At 52.7% G+C, this 17,751-nt stretch overlaps 2 protein-coding genes and 1 long non-coding RNA gene across 16 annotated transcripts in view; 2 read left to right on the top strand and 1 right to left on the bottom strand.

The window, feature by feature from the left end:
- ARMC6 (armadillo repeat containing 6) lies at positions 1-16,481 on the bottom strand. 5 transcript variants are annotated; one of them, XM_074337821.2, is made up of 9 exons: positions 16,167-16,481; positions 12,274-12,379; positions 11,205-11,374; positions 9,992-10,074; positions 5,372-5,945; positions 3,728-3,873; positions 2,512-2,643; positions 1,769-1,906; positions 1-737 (listed from the first exon to the last, which is right to left on the bottom strand). In XM_074337821.2, exons 3-9 carry the CDS (start codon positions 11,329-11,331, stop codon positions 525-527), a joined length of 1,413 nt encoding a protein of 470 aa, XP_074193922.2. In that variant the 5' UTR covers positions 11,332-11,374; positions 12,274-12,379; positions 16,167-16,481; the 3' UTR covers positions 1-524. The 5 variants fall into 5 exon arrangements, with proteins under 5 accessions (XP_074193922.2, XP_088648501.1, XP_019592411.3 ...); XM_088792375.1 differs by lacking the exon at positions 12,274-12,379 and adding an exon at positions 807-932 and having other exon boundaries at positions 16,167-16,455; XM_019736852.3 differs by lacking the exon at positions 12,274-12,379 and having other exon boundaries at positions 16,167-16,454.
- LOC141572688 (uncharacterized) lies at positions 11,250-13,333 on the top strand. 2 transcript variants are annotated; one of them, XR_012498052.2, is made up of 2 exons: positions 11,250-11,387; positions 12,855-13,333. It is a non-coding gene; the product is annotated as an uncharacterized LOC141572688 (long non-coding RNA). The 2 variants fall into 2 exon arrangements; XR_012498053.2 differs by lacking the exon at positions 11,250-11,387 and adding an exon at positions 11,394-11,563.
- SUGP2 (SURP and G-patch domain containing 2) overlaps positions 16,246-17,751 on the top strand; it is a 24,399-nt gene continuing 22,893 nt past the window's right edge. For 5 of the 9 annotated variants that reach the window (XR_016019001.1, XM_088792368.1, XM_019736844.3 and 2 more), the window contains exon 1: positions 16,246-16,338. Coding sequence is in view for 4 of the 9 variants with exons in the window: in XM_088792368.1 (XP_088648494.1) it covers positions 16,329-16,338 (10 nt within the window). In the remaining 5 variants the exon portion in view is untranslated. Of the gene's footprint in view, positions 16,339-16,507; positions 16,653-17,751 lie in introns of those variants that run through there. The other 4 variants (XM_088792369.1, XM_088792372.1, XM_074337813.2 and 1 more) reach the window with 2 other exon arrangements.

The raw sequence follows: 17,751 nt of genomic DNA on the forward strand, positions 1-17,751 counted from the left end.
CATCATTCAACCAACAGTCTTTTATTACCACGCACCACTGGCTGGCCTGGGGCCCCAGAGATGGACCAGCCTTGGTCCCTGCCCTCTGGCCAGAAGAGCAAGGTATCTGCCACCCGTTTTACAGGTAAGAAAAACAGGAGTAGCGCCAGAACAGACTTGAAGGGGCAAGAGCGGGATCCCTGCCCTGCTCTGAGACTGGCCAGTGAGGCTGCCCAATTTCAGACAGCCCTTTGCCTCAAGCAACGCTAGAAGGCCCTTCTGGTAGGAAAGGGCGGGGTGGGGGGCGGGGCAGGACAGATGATACCAACACTGTCAGCTGGTAAGGGGAGCACAGGACCCAGTGGAGACCCCTCACCAGTGCTCCCTTCCCACCCCCCAACTTGTACCTGGCCCCCATCAGAAAACACCTATTGCTGAGTGAGGGGAGGAATGGGGGGGTATCGGGGCAGAGTGGCAGGACATGGATCTCCCCATTTCCTGAGTCACACGACTCACCCAGACTCATGGCCCAGATCAAGGCTGGGTCACAGTGCCAGGTTGCCCTTCTGTCCAGTCCACAGCTCTCGGAGCTCAACGTGGCAGCCCAGGTCCCGCAGGGCGGCCTTGGCCACATCGTCACAGTCTCGGTGGGTGGCCTGGGCCTGAGTAATGAGGGCCTCGGCCCCCAGATCCAAGAGGGGCTGTGAGAAGGCCTGGCTGCGGGCCACCAGGTTTCGAATCAGCATGCAGGCCTGTTTCTGGAAGGGAGAGTAGAGGTGAGGGCTATGAGCTGGTGGGCGGGGCCCTGGGGTAGAGTCCGCTCTGACCTCACGGTTGCCCTCATAACACAATGCGTCAGTGAGGAGCACAGCTGGCATTCCACGGGTGTTACACTGTGACTCATCAGGCCTGAGGCATCTCTTCATCCTCTCAGCAGCTAATCCCCCATCTCCCTGGTGAAGAAACTAAAGCTCAGGGACGCCAAGGGCTTGGCAGGTGGGGCTGATCCCTTCTCAGGGGTGGATCCTCAGTGTCACAGAGCCTGGCAGGGGCCCCAGGGGAGGAGCGCAGTAAGACAGTGGGAAGAGGGGCGTGTGCACAGGGCCCATCTGGGAATGACATATTCATTCGGTCACCATTTGCACCCTGCATATATATCTCCCACGTGTGGGTGCCTAGAAGCACCGCAAGGCCTGCCACCACTGGGAGAGTGGGTAAGGCGCAGGGGAGGTGTGAGGAGGTTCCTGCAAGGGTAGTCGGGAGAGGACGCCAGGTCCAGTCAAGGGCATGGTGTCCTGGAGGAAGGACCAGGATGGCATAGGCCACATTGGGCTCGGAGCCTAGTGTGTGTAAGGACTAGGAGGAGGCCCCAGTGCTGGAAGGTGCAGGAGTGGGAGACAGGAGAGCCAGGGAGCGCAGGGAGGAGCATGGGTTTCCGGCCAAGCTGTGCACACGGTCCCGCCGACTCCCCAGTGAGGTGTGGACAGTAGTCCAAGGCAGGGCTGCAATCTCCCTAAACCCCAGCAGAGCCCCATCTGCTCTCCCCAATCCTCCTCCCCCCCAGATCCCTACAAAGGGCCTATTAGGGAAGATCAAATGCAGGGAGAAGACAGGAGCGAGGCTCGTATACTCTGGGAGTCGGGATGCAGCCGTAAGACCACAGGCTCGGAAGGAAGGAGAACCGAGACTTGGGTCATGATGGGGATGGGGGCAGGGACAGGGAGGTCCTCCTTCCGCGCCCCCCCTCCCCCCACCCAGCAGGCTCCTGTCCCTCTTTCCATGTGCCCACCTGCACGCCGGCCTCCTGTGGGTGTGCCTTCATGGCCTCCAGTGCAGCCAAGGCCCCACCGCCCTCCACGATGATCCGGCTGTTCTCCGGCTTGCGCAGGGCCAGGACACACAGGGCTGCACAGCTCTGTTCACACACCTGCGGATGGGTCACAGGATGACGGAGACCCGGCCAACAGACCCCCATAATTATCAACTCCTCAGGGGAGTGCCCTGCAACCTCACCTGGATGGACTGCTGTCAGTCCAGGTCTGTATGGGTTGAGTACTAACAGGAACAGTACCAGGGTGACAAAAATATCAACCAAGCTCTCCCCGCCCCTTCTTGCCCCCCCCCATTCACCTGGGCTCCACCCTCCCTAACCCCTGGGCTGCACCCCTCCCTCATCCCTGGGTTCCACCCCCCCTCACCCTTGGGCTCCACCCCTCCCTCACCCCTGGGCTGCACCCCTCCCTCATCCCTGGGTTCCACCCCCCCTCACCCTTGGGCTCCACCCCTCCCTCACCCCTGGGCTGCACCCCTCCCTCATCCCTGGGTTCCACCCCCCCCTCACCCTTGGGCTCCACCCCTCCCTCACCCCTGGGCTGCACCCCTCCCTCATCCCTGGGTTCCACCCCCCCTCACCCTTGGGCTCCACCCCTCCCTCAGCCCCGCTTGAGGAAATGGAAAGAGCATCACGCAGATATAGACACTGAGCTGGGATTCCCGCCCCACCATCCCACCTCATGTGCTTCCGGGTGGTACCTGGGGGCTGGCCAGGTGCCGGGTCATGGCAGCCACGATGGACTCTGTCCCACCAGCACGGACGATGGCATCCTTCACATCATCATTGCCCGCAATGGCCCGCAGGGCGCTCAGCACCTGCTTCACGAGGTCCTACACGGAGAGCACACGGGGGTCAGGCCCGGCCAGTCCCCCTCCCATTGCACCAGGCACTAACTGCTTGATTGCTGTATTGTGGAGGGGGGCTCGAGGGAGGGTCTGAACAACAGCTGGGGCCACCCTGGGGAGTGTAGTTGGCACGTAACAGCAGGGTTACTACTCGCTGTATAGAGAAGGCAGGGGAGGCAGGGGAGGCGGACCCTGTGGTTTAGGCCACCTGCATCCAGCCCAGGCATTGAGACAACCTTGACACCCTCCCACACACACACAGAGGAGGCCTTGGCTCAGGCCAGCAAACAGGACCCCAGGTCCCCCTGGCCACAGCTGTAGGCCCAAGGTGGGCTCTGACTGACCTGAGCTGAGGACAGCCAGCCAGATGCCGCTGGGACTGCTAACTGCCCCAGTGAGGGGCAGACCAGTGAGGGAGGGGGTGGATCAAGGCCCCCACCCCAGCGGTCCAGGAGTACAAGCTAATTGCATTCCCTCGATTGCTTAAGCCAGCTCAGATTCAGCTTTCTGCTGCCTGCACAGGAGCCTGGCTGACGTCACTGGACGGGGTTGGGGGCAGCAGAACCATTGCTGCCCCGGGCCAGGCTCCCTGACCCTGGGCCAGGTATGTGGAGCAGGGGTTGATAAGTGACTGCTAAATGAAGGCGTGTCAGTAGGGGTCCCTGCCTGTCATACAGATGAAGAAACCCAGGCAGTGCGGGGTGGGCCTCACTCAAGCATCACACAGCTGACTTGGGGTCTGGGCCAGCCCTGGTGACACCCACTCGTTCCTCCCACTCCTAGTAGAAAATACAAAGGTGCTAAATGGCAGTAACAGCAGGTGGGTGGATTTGTCTGCCCCAAAACTTTAGTTCCCGCCCATGCATCAATGAGAAGTGGAAACCACACTTTGGTTCTGGGATCAACAGACAGGACCAGTGATTTCTGACTCCAACTTGTGTGTCTGGCAGAGGACCAAAGGGGCAGAGTTCTCTGGGAGTCCAAAGCCTTCCCCTGGTGTAGAGGAAAATACCACACCAAAACCCAAGCAAGGGGGATTTCGCACCCTAAGATGGCTCTGGATGCCCACCTGGTGGTCGCTGCAGTCAGCCAGCAGGGCTACCAGGACACCGAGGCCCCCAAGGTCGACGACCTCCTGGCAGAACTCGTTGCGGACGGCCAGGCGGGAGAGGGTGCTGCAGAGCTCACTCAGGACACTGGGGTTGTCGGGGAATGCTGCGGAGACGGAGAGGAGCTACAGGGGTGAAGAAGGGGCAGGGGACCAGCCGTGGCTCTGAGCTGGTGGTCCTGATGCAAATCCTGCTCCATCCTCTGCCTGGTGGGGTGGCTGCCTGTACCAGTTGAGCCCCAGGGAACACCAGGGGCTGCCCAGGCCTGCAGCGCCCCCTGCTGGGGAATACACTCCCCCCACCCAGATAAATTCCAGACCTACTGACGGTATCATCTAAAAAAAGAAAACTAATAGTACTACAATAAAACATCTGAGACTATTTTTATGATGTTGGGGTGGGAATGACCTTTCTAAGTGCAACTGGAAACCCAGAAACCATAGAGACATATGGATAGAGTTGACCGACAACACTGAACAGACGTGAAGACCAAGCTAAGAGGCACAGGATGAAGAGGCTGCTCTGAGCCCGGTGTGGGTTAGGAGAGGGTGGAGAGCCATCATTTATACAGAGCTCGGTGATGGTCAGTTCGTGTGTCCCCTGGCGAGGCCACAACCCCAGTGCCACCATGAGCGCTAATCTGGATGTGCCGTGGAGATGTTCTCTACACACTGTAACATCCACAACCAGCTGACGAAGTAAAGGAGAACCTCAATGGTCTGGATAGGCCTCATCTAAGCAGCGGAAGGCCTTACGAGAGAAACTGGGGTCTCCCTGAGGAGGAGGAAGCACACGTGTGGACTGTGCTGTCTGCTCCTGCCCCAAGGATTTCAGATTTGAAGGCCAACTCCTTGCAATAACCCTTTTGTACATCCACATATCCTACTGGCTCCTTCCTCTGCTACCCCAGAAAAAGCAGACTGACTTCACAGAGGGTCAGGACCTGTTTCCACCCTCTCCAAGGGTGTAGACGGGAGACTGAGGCAGGCCCACCTCCGCTGCAGACAGGGCTGGCATCCTGCACACAGGCCTGGCCATGGAGCCAGTGCCACGGGCAGGCCGGGAAGGAAAACTCACTCTTCTAGCACCTTCTGTGCCCCAGACCCCAGTCAGGCCTTTCCTGGTGGATGCAGTGGACAGGGGGCTGGTGCTTTGGGGTCTGAATGTCAGCTTTGTGACCTCCCATGGCCGGTTTACTATGCTCACCCTGGAGTCAGGAACATGTACAAGCATAAGGATTTGTAATCAAGTGTGAACCAGAGTGTAAACTGCCACCTGGGACCGGCCACGGTGAGTGCCAGCGACATTTACCCCATCTTCGCGAAACACCCTTGTTTTTCCCTTTGGGGAGCTCTCCCTTCCTCACTCTCAATCTGTGGTTGGACAGAGCTGAGCCTCCTTCCCAAATGGCTTCAGACATGGGCACAGGACTTGGTCCTGGCCAATGAGTGCTGGCCTGGAACTCTCCGGGAGCAGCTAGGAGTAAGGATACTGTTCCATGAGGGCTGCCAGGTAGGTGGAATGAAGCCAACAGAGGCCAGTGGAGCCTGAAGGCGGCCGTGCTTGGAGCAGGCCTAAGCCTTGACTCTCCCTCTTGCTCCTACCTCTGGCTGCCTCGATGAGCACCTTCAAGCCTCCGTGCTCCTGCACGATCATCTTGGCGTGGTCATGGGCGTGGCCGAAGGGCACACGGATGTCATCATCAAAGGTCATGACACGAAGGGCCCAGCAGGCCTCCCTGACCACGTCCGCACAGCAGCCATGCCGGGTGATGGCGTGGGTCAGCAGGGGCAGCACGCCAGCCTTCACCAGGCTCTGCCGATTCTGCTCGTGCTTCAGACAGGCGTGCCGTACACAGCGTATCCCAGAGCAGAGCAGATCAGCTGTGCTGGCATTCTGGGCCAGCGTGGCCACCAGCAGCTTTAGGCCCTGGGTGTCCAGGAGGTCGGGCTGGCTGTCAATCAGGGCTGACAGGGCGTTGAGGGCCTGGAGCAGGAGGCCCTGGTCTCCCGCGGCAGCCAGCTTCCAGGCGGCGAGGAGGATGGGGTAGGCGCCCTTCTGGGCTGCCAGGAAGCGGCAGGCCTTGTGCTGCTTGCATTGTTCGCAAAAGCGGGCAAGGTGTACGGACACCTCCTGGGGGCGGGCGCAGGCTACAGACTCCTGCAGGTCGTCCAGGACCTACAGAACACGGGAGAAACCTGTGTCAGCTCAGCCCAAAGAGCCACAGGGCTGCACGGCTGCAGCACCCCCTCCTCCAAGGTCTGGGCCTGCACTCATTCTGTGAGGCCAGTTCCAGCCGTGGCAGCTGCTACAGCTGTGCTTGTAGGAGCCTTGAGTTTCAGAGGCCACTTAGAGGGAGAGGCCCAGCCCTCTCAGTGTCCCTGCCAAGGAACCACACAAAGTGCAGATGTGCTAAATGTTCCAGCGCTGCTTGCCACTGCATGAGAGACCCCAAGCGACACCAAGAGAACCATCCAGCTGAGCTCAGTCAACCCAGTAGAACTGTAAGAAACAATAAATTGTCTGTTGTTTTTGGTTGCTTGTAGGGTTTCCGGGTGGGAATTCCCGCCCGTTCTCAGGATTTTTTTTTGCTTTCCCGTTCCCGAATCCTGAGATTATAAACTGTGTTCTGTTCTCCACAATGAATCGTTCCCACAATGTGACGGCCAATACTACCAACCACCTGGGCTCAAGGAGCCAAGTTTCCCGATTTCCCGACCAACTTTTCTCGGGATTCAGGAATGGGAAAGTGAAAAAAATTCCTGGAACAGGCGGGAATTCCCGCCTGGAAACTCTAGTTGCTTGTTACATGGCTATACACCAATGGTCAGTTCTCCGAAGAAGGCAAAAGCTGCCTTTGCCAGACCTGCTCACACATGTTTCCTGTTTGTCTTTCTCATACATTCCACAAATATTAACTTAGCATCTGCCAAATGAAACCACACTGGTTCACTCAAATTCAACTCTAAGCCCTTGGAGAAAAAATAATGAGAGAAAACAATCTGAACAGGACAGACAGGACTAGCTGCTATTCGACTCCATGACTTCAGGGCCTGCCTCAGCAGGAGTCCAAGATGAATCCATGCCTCTGGAGTTTCTGAAATAATTTGCACCCCAGCCTACCCACACAGTAAGGGTGTTTCTATAGATACCCTCAGCCCAAAGGCCTTTGATGTAGTTCAAATGCCCTGAAAGGCAAGGATGCCTGTCAGCCAAGCCTCACTGGGATAGATTTGTGGACTTAACTGAGCATGTGTTAAAATGAAACAGAATACTAAGAAATAGATTAAAATGGGAGTAGTGACTTGAATAGGCATTCCTCCAAAGAAGATTCACAATGGCCAATGAGCACAGGAAAAGGTGCTCCCCATCACTAATCAACAGGGAAACACAAATCAAAACCATGAGATACCATCACACCCTGAAGGATGGCCACTATGAAAACAGAAAATGACTAGTGTTAGCAGGGACGTGCAGAATTGGAGCCATTGTGCATGGATGGAGGCATGTGAAACGGTGCAGCCGCTTTGGAAAACAGTTTAGCAGCTCCTCAAAAAATTAAGTATAGAATTACCACATGATCTAGCTATCCCCCTTCGGATATACACTCAAAAGAATTGAAAGCAGGGTCTCGAAGAGAGAGATGCTTGTACATTCAGGCGCACAGCAGCATTATTCAAAATAGCCAAAAGGTGGAAGCAACTCAAGTGTCCATCAATGGATGAATGGATCAACAAAATGTGGTCCATCCATACAATGGAATATTACATAGCCGTAAAAAGGAAGGAAAGTCTGACACCTGCTACAGCATGGATAAATCTTGAGGACATTATTCTCAGTGAAATAAGCCAAACACAAAAGGACAAATACTGCAAAATTTCACTTATATGAGGTCCCTGGAGGAGACAAACTCATAGACATAATGTAGATGGTGGGTGCCAAGGGCTGGGGGAGGTGGGAAAGGGCAGTTTGTGCTTAACGGGGACAGTGTCAGTTTGGGAAGACAAAGGAGTTCTGGATATGGCTGGTGTGATGGCCGCACAGCGATGTGAATGTACTAATGCCACTGAGCTGTGCACTTAGAAACGGTTAAGATGGTAGGTTTTATGTTGTGTTTTTTACCACAAGAACAAAACAAACAGAGGTTGTGGCATTTTAGTTGGAACCCTGCAAGAAACTTGAAAAGCATATGACACAAGTGCCATTGAGACACAATATACTAGAGTTACAACTATTCTATGTAACCAGATAAAGAGAGGACAGAAAATGACCAATATTTGCACACTGGTGGTTATCAAATTTATGGGAAATCTCTTCTTGTCCTGGGTCTGATCATAACGCTGAGTCTGAGTCAGCTGGCTATGGGGGTTGTCTTCACAGTTCCTCGGTGCTGCCTGTGACCCCAAAACCCTGCAGGTTGGCTGAGCAGAGGACAACTGCTAATGTGGAGGTGGCAGAGAAACCTGTGCTCCACCTGTGACAGCTCAGCATGGTGACAGGGCTCTGTCCTCTAACCCTGGGGTCATTCTATGACTGATGGCTTTTATTCTGCAACTTCCCACACATAAAACCGGCCAGCCTCACTTTCTACTCAGAGTTTCAAGATTTCATCTTGGTTTTATTTGTACGAGTCTGTTACAACAAACTTCATAACTCTAGCTGATTCACTTCAAAAGGCAGCATCACAAAGTTGAATTTTTCTCCCTCCACAGATAAGCAGTTTGTATGCATCAGAACTAAAACACACAAGCAGAGGTCAACAGTGCCGCGGGCACATGAGAAGGGCTGGGAGATGCAAACGCCAAAGTGTGTGGCACCACCCCCAGGGAGGGGCGAGAAGGAGGCTGGTGGGATGCACAGAGCAGGGACTTTCAGATGTTACTATAAATGCCTGAGAATTGCTTGCGTCTTTTATGCCAAGAACATATTCACATTGTCTTCTGTAAAGAAAAATAAAATTTTACAAGTGAAATTAAGAAGAATCAAAGAGCAAAGGCTGGAAACAAATAAGGAGTTTCCTATACTGCTGGTAGAAGACGCTCGAGCCATTCTCTGAGCTTGGCTTCCCTGAGAAAGGGACCTGGGTCTGGGTCCCAGCTCTGCCCCTCACTGGCTGTGACCATAGGTGAGACAGTTATTTTTGGGAAGCCTCAGATTCCTAATCAACAAAATGGGCTAATTACAGATTGAGATCATGTGTTTTAAGCATTTAGTACGATGCTGAGCACTTCAGAAGTACTCAATGATTGTTAGAGATCGTTGTTACTGAGATCTTTCATATATAAAGGGCATCTAAAAATCCGTAAGACAAAAAAAGATGAAGCACCCATAGAAAAATTGCCAGAATACAAGATCATTTTAAAATACATTCATCCTTACTAGCAAAGAAAACAACGAGATGATTTTCACAAAAGCTCTGTAAGGCAGGAGATGGTGAGGACTCTGAGGACCGGGAGAAGCAAGCACCTTGCCTTTAGTCAGAGCTGGGATCACACCTAGGGCTGTCTCCTCCAACTTCCTCTTGTATCACTACACTCCCCTGCTGCCTTATCTTTGGATCTCAATTTCCCCATCTGTAAAACAGGGATAACAATCCCAATCTTGCAGGTGTCCTTCAGAGAATAACTGAGATAGTACAAGGAAAGCACTTTGCACAGAAGTGAGTTCATAGCCCGTTCTCAATAAACACAAAAAGCTTCTGCTGTTTCACCAAGAGCTTACCATTTCATGCATGCCCCTAAGGGAAGGACTTAACTCCTGTGAGCTAGATGTTCCCTGTTTGGGCTGCTAGAAAACAAGGGCAGGCTGTGAACCTCCGTCTCCCCATCAAGAATGCAGGAATGCCACTGCCTACCCTACAGGCCAGTTTAAGAGCTAAGAGTCGGTGCTCAATAGGTGACAGCCTTACTATGATCCCACTGAGCAAACTCGATGGTAGGAAGGCCAGAGAGAATCTCCTCCACGGTGCCCTCTACCAGCAGGCTCCTAACACCAGGGAAAACCATGAGCGCTGTCCACCCCCGAGGGGCCCTAGACATGGACTCAGGGAGCCCTGGCTGCAAACTCGGCCTGCCTGAACACGCTGGGCAGGCCCTGACCTTCGGAGCTTACGTCTGCCATCTGGGAACCAGGGAAAAGGTACCCCTGAGAGACCATTACAAGGTGATGTGTGTGGGACCACACGTGTAAGGTCAGCCCTGACCACATGGGCCGCCCCCTCCTACCTGCAAGATCTCGTGTGTGGGCTCCTGGGGTCCATCTGCAGAGACTTTGGGCGCCATCTTTATAATGTTGCCCAGATTGACACCTGTAGGGATGAGGAGGAGTCAGGAAACAAGTGTGGCCGGTTGGGGTCACACCTCATGTCCCTTCTGCTGGGATGACCCACTTAGGAGGCCTTCAGGAATCTGCCCAGGCCCCCCCCCCCCCGCACCCCACTCCCCACCCAGGCCAGACTTAACAGCCACATCCACACGGAAGGTGTGGGGGGAGAGGGAGGGGGCCTTTGCCCCTCAGCCCTGTCCAGCCAAAGGGAGCAGAGCAGGAGCAGAGCAGAGCAGAGTCCACCATCACTGTAGTGAGAGGCACATTCTGCCTGGCGGGTTGAAAGGGGAGAGGACCCCACAGCCTTCTCCCTTGGGATACCCATCACTCCTTCCCCTGGCTGCATCGCTGCCCTCACTGGCACCCCCAAAGGAAACCCCCACTGTGTAGGACACTTCTGGGTGCCCCTCCAGACCCTGTCCAGTGTCTATATCCCACTCTGTGACCGGGACACCAGCTTCTGATCTCTGAGGCTGGATTCCTGGGCTCCCTTGCCCTCCAGCGTCTGACTGGGTTTGGCCAATGGGGAGCTGGATCGAGACAAGGAGTGGGAGGGCAGGTGTTCATTCTCAGCTCCCTGCCTCTGCCAGGCGACCCTCACCCCGTCACGGCCTTTCCTGGGGCAGGAGAGGTCCCTGCTGTGGCCTGCAGGGTCTCCTAATCCTGTCCACATCACTAGAAACAACTCCCTCTTAACCACTCCCTCCATGGCCTGGTTTGAGCATGACACTTGACACCTGTTTGCACAGGTGGGTAATCAACGTGTACTTCTGCCTTCTTGAACTCAAGCATGGGTGCAGGTGGAGCATGGCGGTAGGTGGCTCTATTTCTTGAGAGGTGGTCAGGAAATGCCTGTTCGAGGAAGTGACAATTAAAAGGAGACCCACCTTGAAGGATCCGCCCTGCAGATGCCTGGGTAAGGTCCAGGCAAGTAGAGGGTGGGCGCCAGCCTGCCTGGGGCAGAGTGTGGAGAGGGAAAGGGGCCCAGGGCTGCCATGCCAGGCGAGACGGGGCCACAGCAGGACAGCACTCTCGCACGTTAAGAGCCATGGACAGGAGGGGGCTGTCGAGCAAAGAGCCGGACCAGAGCCGGACAGAGCCGCACCATCTTACCTTGTGATTCAAACTGCTCCACAGCCTCTTTCACTGCTTCCTCTGGCCCCATCTCAAATTCCTCGATGTTCTCAAGAACAGCTGCATCGAAGGTCTCCTGGGTGATGTGCTTGGAGGCCATCTTCATCCCATGTGCATGGGGCCACCGGGGCCTGATAGACTCTCCTGAGCTGAGAAGTTAAGGTGAGAAGAAAGCTTCATTCAGGGCAAGAGGGCAGCTGGGAGCCTGGCCACAATTTAAGGAGCATCTACTGGGGCTAGAGCTGTGTGACCACCCTGGAAAATTCTTACAACCTGAATCATAGGATAGAGTGACATCCCAACATCCCTAGAGCTTCAAAAACTGCAGAAGAGGACAGGTAGTTTACTACATTTTATTAGAACGGGGGAATGTTAATATGATTATGTCCTTATAGTAAAAAATAATAGCTTAATAACATGTTATATGATTGTTATATAAAATAATAAAGTAGTATAATATATCATTATATATGATATAATCATATATCATATTAATATTATTAAACTATTACTTTATCTTTATTATTTTTTACTATAGTATATAGTAGTATGCTGTATATATACACTACGCTATATATGAATAGCCTATATATACTGTGTACTATATTACACTGTAACATAGTAAATATGATTATGTTGTATATAATGATTATATATAATACATACGACTATAACTATACAGAAGGTGCCAAAAAAATGTATACACATTTTAAGAAAGGAAAAAAACTATTAAAATTGTAATACTCAATGTATCCCGATAACAAAAGATGACTACAAGTCACATTTGACTTCTGCGATTATAAAAGGTGCTCACAAAAGCGTCCAAACATTTCTGATTACAGCGAACTACTGCTTGAGCAACGTTGACCAAAGTGTCCACTTGTATACATTTTTTGGCACCCCCAATATATTACTTTATTATATAGTTATGTTTGTATATAATTATGTAAGATATTATAATAGCATACTGTTATACTAATCAAATTTAAAATAAAAATTAATAACAATAAATAAAAAGGATAACTCAAAAACTAATAGAAAGAGTCACCTGTAAGGAGAGGTAGAGAAAAGGGTGGTGAGGACAGGACTAGAAGCTGGATGTTCTCTCTGAACGTACTTGTTTTACAGGTTTGAATTTGGAGCCCAGGTAAATGCTTTATGTGGTTAGGAAAAGAAATAAACCAATGTAAATGAAAATAAAAATAAAAGCAATCCCTAAAAAGCAAGAGTAAAATGAAGTCCAGGAATCTAACAGCATATCTGCACCAATCAGATCACTTCATGTGATTTTAAAACACAGTTATGTAACTGCACATTCTTACTGGGTTATATGCTAAGGATAGTATGAAATACAAAAGAAAATCTTCAACAGTTTTCAGTAATCATGTTATTGGAAGTATTAGTAATGTTATTCTGAAACTATTATAGATGTAGCAAATAAGTACTAATGTTTATGTCATTAGGAACCAGCATAAAAGAAAAAAGATTCTAACGTAAGAAAATCAAAGAAGTTAAAAACTCAGAATTCCTAAATTTGAACTGGAAGTATCAATGCAAATTCATGATGTATATTCTCTTAAGCAAACTAAAAAAACTATTTTCTTGTTGTACCAACTGAAAAATGCCTAGGAGAAATGACACCACAGCAGCAATGAGCACCCCAAACACAAACTGCGGTCTCTAAATACCATAACCAGGGCTCCTGGAAGAATGGCTGCTTCCAGGTCTGGGCAAGAAATGGGCCAGAGGAGCCGGGAGCATCTTGTGAGAGCAGAACACAAGGAAGCTTCTAAACACCATCAAGGTCATGGGGCGGCCGGATGGCTCAGTTGGTTAGAGCATAAGCTCTCAACAACAAGGTTGCCGGTTCAATTCCCACATGAAAATGGCAAATGGACTTGGAGCTGAACTGCACCCTCCCCAACTAGATTGAAGGACAACGACTTGGAGCTGATGGGCCCTGGAGAAACGCACTGTTCCCAATAGTCCCCAATTAAAAAAAAAAAAAAAAAAGACCATCAAGGTCATGTCAAAGGACTTGGGAGCAAACCCTAAGGGGCACCAGCTAGCTAAAGATGGGTCAAGCGAACATTAAAAAAAATCCAATAGATACCAAAATCAAAATCTGTGCATTCATAATAGTTTTAAAACAAACCCAGCTTATTCTTCTGAAAACTGGCAAATAAAGAATCCACCATTTATCCCACTTCCCTCACACAAGTGGGTATCTGTTTATAAAGAGAGGATGAGGGAAAGTTCTGACTTGTAGATGAATTTCAGCCAACTGACCAAACAGGACAGACCTAGATGATGATCCCTGCAGGTTGAAAACCATGAGGTACAAAACTGATGGGGAACCTGACATCGGGTGGACAGTACCTGTGTCCCCTGTATTATTTCATTATCAAAGGAGAAACCCAACACCACCTGCCTCCTGACCAGATCGAAATGCACCTGTGAAGTCAGTCATCTTGCCAAAACCTCAGATCTGAGTCTGACTATACACCCATTGGAACTTTGTGCAAGGACAGAGTGTTCTTATGTATCTGTGCCGCCCAGGTGGGATTGAACAGCTGAAATGTAGCTAGTGCCACTGAGGAAGGCAAGGTGTACTTTTACTTAATTTAAATTCATTTTAATGTAAATAGCTACAGGGGATGGGGGCTACCATATTAAAAGCACAGCTCTAGAGCTAATGACCAGTTCATAGGAAATAAAAGGCAGGCAGACATATCTGAAATGTAACACAGGAAAGTTAACACTGATACAATATTATTTTCTAATATACATTCCCTGATCAACTGCCTTGATTGTCCTAACATAGTCTTTTAAAACAATTTGTTTGTTTCTGGTCTGGGTCCATTCTAGGATCACACAACACAGAAAGTGGTAGGGGGACAAAGGCAAGGGGGTACTAGGACAGCACTATGGGAATGTGGCAAAAATCCGAGTGCAAATTTGAGCCGTGTGGGAAACAAGTCACTCTAGCCTGTGCTCCTCCTTACAGAGGTGGCGCAGGATGTGAATATTCCATCTGTGTTGGTGCACACACTCCGGGAAGGAGGAGGACAGGCTCCGAGGCCAGCGGGGGCAGGGGAACGACACCCACACCCAAGGCTTTCTACGTAACCTCCCTGTTCATCAATTTCCTCATGGGTGACACGGGGATAAACACAGAATCTACCTCATAGGGCTATAGTAAAAATTCAACTAGTTAATTCCTAAAAAGCAGTTAGAGCAGGATTTGGCACAGAGTAAGAGCTCAACAAACATTGCCTATTAGCTCCTTTCCTTGGTTACTTAAGGGGTAATACAGCCAGTTTATTTGTGGAGGTGGGAGCAGAAGGGCATCAAACACCCCACGTCGCACCCTTGCAGAGAGTCAGTCTCCCATTCCTTTCTGCCCCAGAACATTCGGAAGCCTGTTTAGGGATTGCTAAGAATTTTCAAGGTCAAAGCTGAAGGAAAATATTAAGGATTTTCTGATTTGAGATAGGGAGTCCAGGCTGGTGATGGTGGAATGTTCCCTGGCCAGCTTCGAGGGACAGAAATTTCTGAGCTGGTACCACAGGTGGGACTCTGCTCCTGGCTCTGCCACCTGACGTTACTTCACCTACACTGGCAGTGCTTCAGACCCAAGTGGGCTCACAGTGAGTGGCCACTTTGTCACAGAGGCACGGTCCTAAAGGGGAATGCCATTATGCCTACTTTACAGAGGAGGAATCTGAACCTCAGCGAGGCACGAACCTGCCGGAGTTCACACAGGCAGTACGAGACTTGGCCATCATGCACACCTGGCTCATGAACACCTTGCCTCCACCTGCGTCCTCTAAGGCGCTTCTGCCAGGACTTCCAGGCCTCCTCCTCCTGGGAGCCTCCCCTGGCCGCTCAGAGCCTGTGCTCTCTGGCCTTGCTCTGCACCCCCCACTTCCCCCCCCCCCCCATAAACCTCCCTCTGCCCAGCTCTGAGCTCATCTGAGCTGGGGAGATCAATGTCTGGCTCTGAGACCACCCCAAAGGTCCTCCGAGATCTCCTGGGTCTGACATGGGGCTGGCGGGGGATGAAAGTATCTAGAGCCCGTGAGAAAGATGGTGCCTGAGCATGGTCATCTGGGAGCCACCTGAGCCAGGCCAAGAGAGAGGGGAAATGACCAGCTCCCACAATGGGTTCAATGTGTTGGGAGAAAGGAAGGAAATTAGCAAGGCCCCCACCTGACAGCCAGGGTTCTGCTCATCCAGAAAATGGTGCACTGAATCATGGGGGACTTTGAATTACTCATCTGCTTCCACCAGCCAGCCACACCTACCGTGGTTCAGGCACCATCCTCCCCAACAGGTGGCCTCGCCTACTTCCTCCCTGCCACATCCACACGTCTATTCACCACAAAGAGACTGCCTTCCTCACCTGCTCAACATCCCGCAGTGGAGTCCCAACTCTCTCAGAACAAAACCGTCTCCTTACCAGCTCTTTTCCTACCTGGATCTCCTCACCCGGGCGTCCCTGTCTCTTTCTAATCCTTCCCAGCTATTCAAGGGGCATCCATCATAATCACGCTGTTTCTGGCTCTCCTTTCACATCACTCTTTTATTATTTGGATGTTATGTCTACCTGCAGTGTCATGGTTCATTTACTTATTTGCTTGTACTGTCTAGCCGCCTCCCCAATGAAATTTAACTCCATGAGAGCTGGGCCCAGTCCATTTTGCTCCCCACCTTCTCACCCCTTTCCAGGGCGGGGCCGGGCATGCAACAGATACCAAGTACTCAGGTAGTGAATGAAAAGAAAACGGAGGCCTGCGAAGTGGGGCATTTCGCCCCCGGGCGGCTTCTGTAAGAGTCTTTCATTCCCCCCAACCCAGACCGGCCCACAGTCACCAACCCGACCCTGCGGCCCCCAGCCCCCGCCGGCGCGCAAGGGGTCTCCGGGCTCCCTCTTCTCACCCGGTCTTCGCCGCCACGTGGGAAAGGGTGGGGCTCGCGTCTGTCACCCGCGGCGCTGCCGTAGGACCCTGCCGGCCGCCGTACGCGCGCCGGCGCGCTTGCGCAGCTTCGCCTCAGCCTCCTCAGGTGAGCGAACCGCTCCCTGAGTGACCAAGGGTGGCCATGAGCGCAGGTAAAGCCAAGAGTGCCAACAGTTGCGCGGTGGCGGCGTCTCTGCTGCTTTTTCCGGGCCACTCTCTGTTGCCGCTGCCCCATACAGGGAAATTTTTCTCAGGATACTCCTCCCTGAAGGAGCGAGCAGTGCGCCTGCGCAAGAGGGTGCGGCGGCCGCCGCCTGCGCCTGTGCACTAGGGCTCGGCGGCGGCCTGCGCCTGCGCGGCGCTGCGGAGACCGTTGGCTCATTTACATGTCCCCGCCTCTCCCGGCGGTGGAGGCTGAGAAGTCTGAGACAGCGGCGGGGGCGACTCCGCGCGCGGTGGGCTCGGGGTGAGGCCCCGGCACGGGTATCGTCGGTGGGTGGGCCCCGGGGTGGAGGACTCGGACTCGGCCCTTGGGGGCCCTGGCCCCCCACACGTCCCCGCGGTTGCGCCGCAGGCTCGGCCCTCGGGCTGCGCGGCGGCCGCGCCCCGCCCGTATAGACTTGAGGGGCGATCCGCGGCCTTCCGGGCCCAACACCCCTTTTTCTTCATCCTCGGAGGCCGGGAGCAGGCGGGCCGCACCCGAAGGGTTTCATTCGTTCCCTTGCTCATTCATTCCACCCCAGCCCAGAGCGGCCCCTCGTGAGGCGGTCACCACGGCCGGGCGCTGTATCGGGCCCTTTGCCATTTTTAACGGGTTCAGTCCCCACCATTAGCTGCCCATTCCATAGATGGGGAAACGGAAGCACAGAAAGGTTAGGTCGTTTGATTTGGTTCCGGGCCGCCCTAGCCTGGAGACCCTGCCCTTCGCCAGCTGAGAACAAGGCGCATCCTAGGAAAAGGGCTGAAGGGTGGGAAAGGGGGTGATGGTTATAAGGAAGACTATAAGGCAAGCGCAGGCTTGGGTCTTAGGTTGCATATTTCAAGTTGGAAGGGATGTCTGGTGGGTAAGGACAGGCCGCCACCGGATTCCTCAGTGTTCCTTCTTTTTCAGTCTTTCTACTTAATCTTCAGGTCTTTGTCCTCACTACCCGTGCCCTGTTTGCCAGATTCCAGTCCAGGCTGGCTGACCTTGGGGTGGGGGTGGGGGTCACTTAGCCTGAGGCTCCCATTTCCCCATTTCCTCTTCTGTTTAATGTCATTCATAACTGGACCCACTTCACTGGGTTATTGCAAGAAGTAAACGAGATGATGGGAGTCCCTTCCCTACAACTCTCACTAGTCAGGGATTCTTCCACTCGCTTGAGAGGCTTCTCTCAGAGGGGACATTGGTTCTCAGAGCCTCTTGGCCCTGGGTGGGAAATGGGAATGATCACGTCTTTCCTACCCACCATGTGCGATGCTTATGCTCCCACTCCCCTACACGGTTATGTTCAGTGATGTGTGTTGCTTCATGCTGCCCTCCAGCAACGCACATGGTGGTTAGGGATTGCTTTCATAGCGCTTCT

Source organism: Rhinolophus sinicus, chromosome 15, assembly GCF_057876585.1.
Source record: "Rhinolophus sinicus isolate RSI-liver-muscle chromosome 15, RSI-T2T, whole genome shotgun sequence".
Classification (NCBI taxonomy): domain Eukaryota; kingdom Metazoa; phylum Chordata; class Mammalia; order Chiroptera; family Rhinolophidae; genus Rhinolophus; species Rhinolophus sinicus.

Bases quoted from the DNA above. Each gene is read 5' to 3' on its own strand.
- ARMC6 (XM_074337819.2), bottom strand. From the start codon at position 11,331: ATGAAGATGGCCTCCAAGCACATCACCCAGGAGACCTTCGATGCAGCT. The intron at 3,874-5,371 runs GTAGGAGCAAGA...CCGTCTCCGCAG, and splicing joins GCTCATCGAGGCAGCCAGAG to CATTCCCCGACAACCCCAGT. The intron at 2,644-3,727 runs GTGGGCATCCAG...CTCTCCGTGTAG, and splicing joins CTGACTGCAGCGACCACCAG to GACCTCGTGAAGCAGGTGCT.